The sequence below is a fragment of the Trichechus manatus genome, unplaced genomic scaffold (genome assembly GCF_000243295.1).
Source record: "Trichechus manatus latirostris isolate Lorelei unplaced genomic scaffold, TriManLat1.0 scaffold00099, whole genome shotgun sequence".
Lineage (NCBI taxonomy): Eukaryota > Metazoa > Chordata > Mammalia > Sirenia > Trichechidae > Trichechus > Trichechus manatus.
In genome coordinates, this window is record NW_004444035.1 from 704,400 (window position 1) to 705,111 (window position 712).

The window sequence follows — 712 nt, forward strand, 5'->3', positions numbered from 1 at the left end:
TGGCTGGGCTGACCCGTGACGCCTGCGCGCACAACAGCAGGAAAAGCTGCCCGGTCCCGCACCGTCCCCCTGGTTGGCTGGGAACTGGACTGTTGTGAGCCATAAGGTTTTCACTGGCTGATTTTCAGGAGATTGCTAGAACTTTCTTCCTAGTCTTAGTTTGGAAGCGCCACTGAAACGTGTTCAGCATCACGCAAACACGCGAGCCTCCACTGACAGACAGTTGGCGGCTGCGCATGAAATGCATTGGCCAGCAATTGAAAACGGGTCTCTCACCTGGAAGGGAAGAACTATACCCCAGAATCACCTCTGCCCCCTAACTATTACTAGTAAAATAATAGTTATTGGGAGTAACTGTGCACTTAAGTACACTTGTTGGCCCAGGGAATGTGGGAAATGTACCCGTTACCCGTAGTAACGGGCAGAAACACCACTAGGCCTCGGCCTTGGGGATTTTACCTGTTTCACTGCCACCACTTTCCTTTACCTCCTCACAGGAATTTAGGATCTTGGACGCTGAAAGGAGAATGGAGTCAACTTCACCATCTTCCACAAGATGCTCTTCTGTAACAGAGGCGTGCGTTCGCTTTTAGTTTTGTTGGGAGAGGGCGGGGAGGTGGGTGTGGATTGCAGACGTGGGCGGGCCGAGAGGCTGTGGGAGGGCGGCCACGGGAGGGCGCGCTGGGGCCGCGGGAGGAGGCGCCCTGGGCGG

The 712-nt window shown here is 55.1% G+C and overlaps 1 protein-coding gene across 1 annotated transcript in view; it reads right to left on the bottom strand.

The window, feature by feature from the left end:
* The window catches only part of CCDC110 (coiled-coil domain containing 110), a 13,321-nt gene that overhangs the window by 12,225 nt on the left and 384 nt on the right, over positions 1–712 (bottom strand). The window contains exon 2 of the mRNA XM_012557387.2: positions 460–564. Coding sequence (XP_012412841.1) covers positions 460–564 — 105 coding nt within the window. The remainder of the gene's footprint in view (positions 1–459; positions 565–712) is intronic.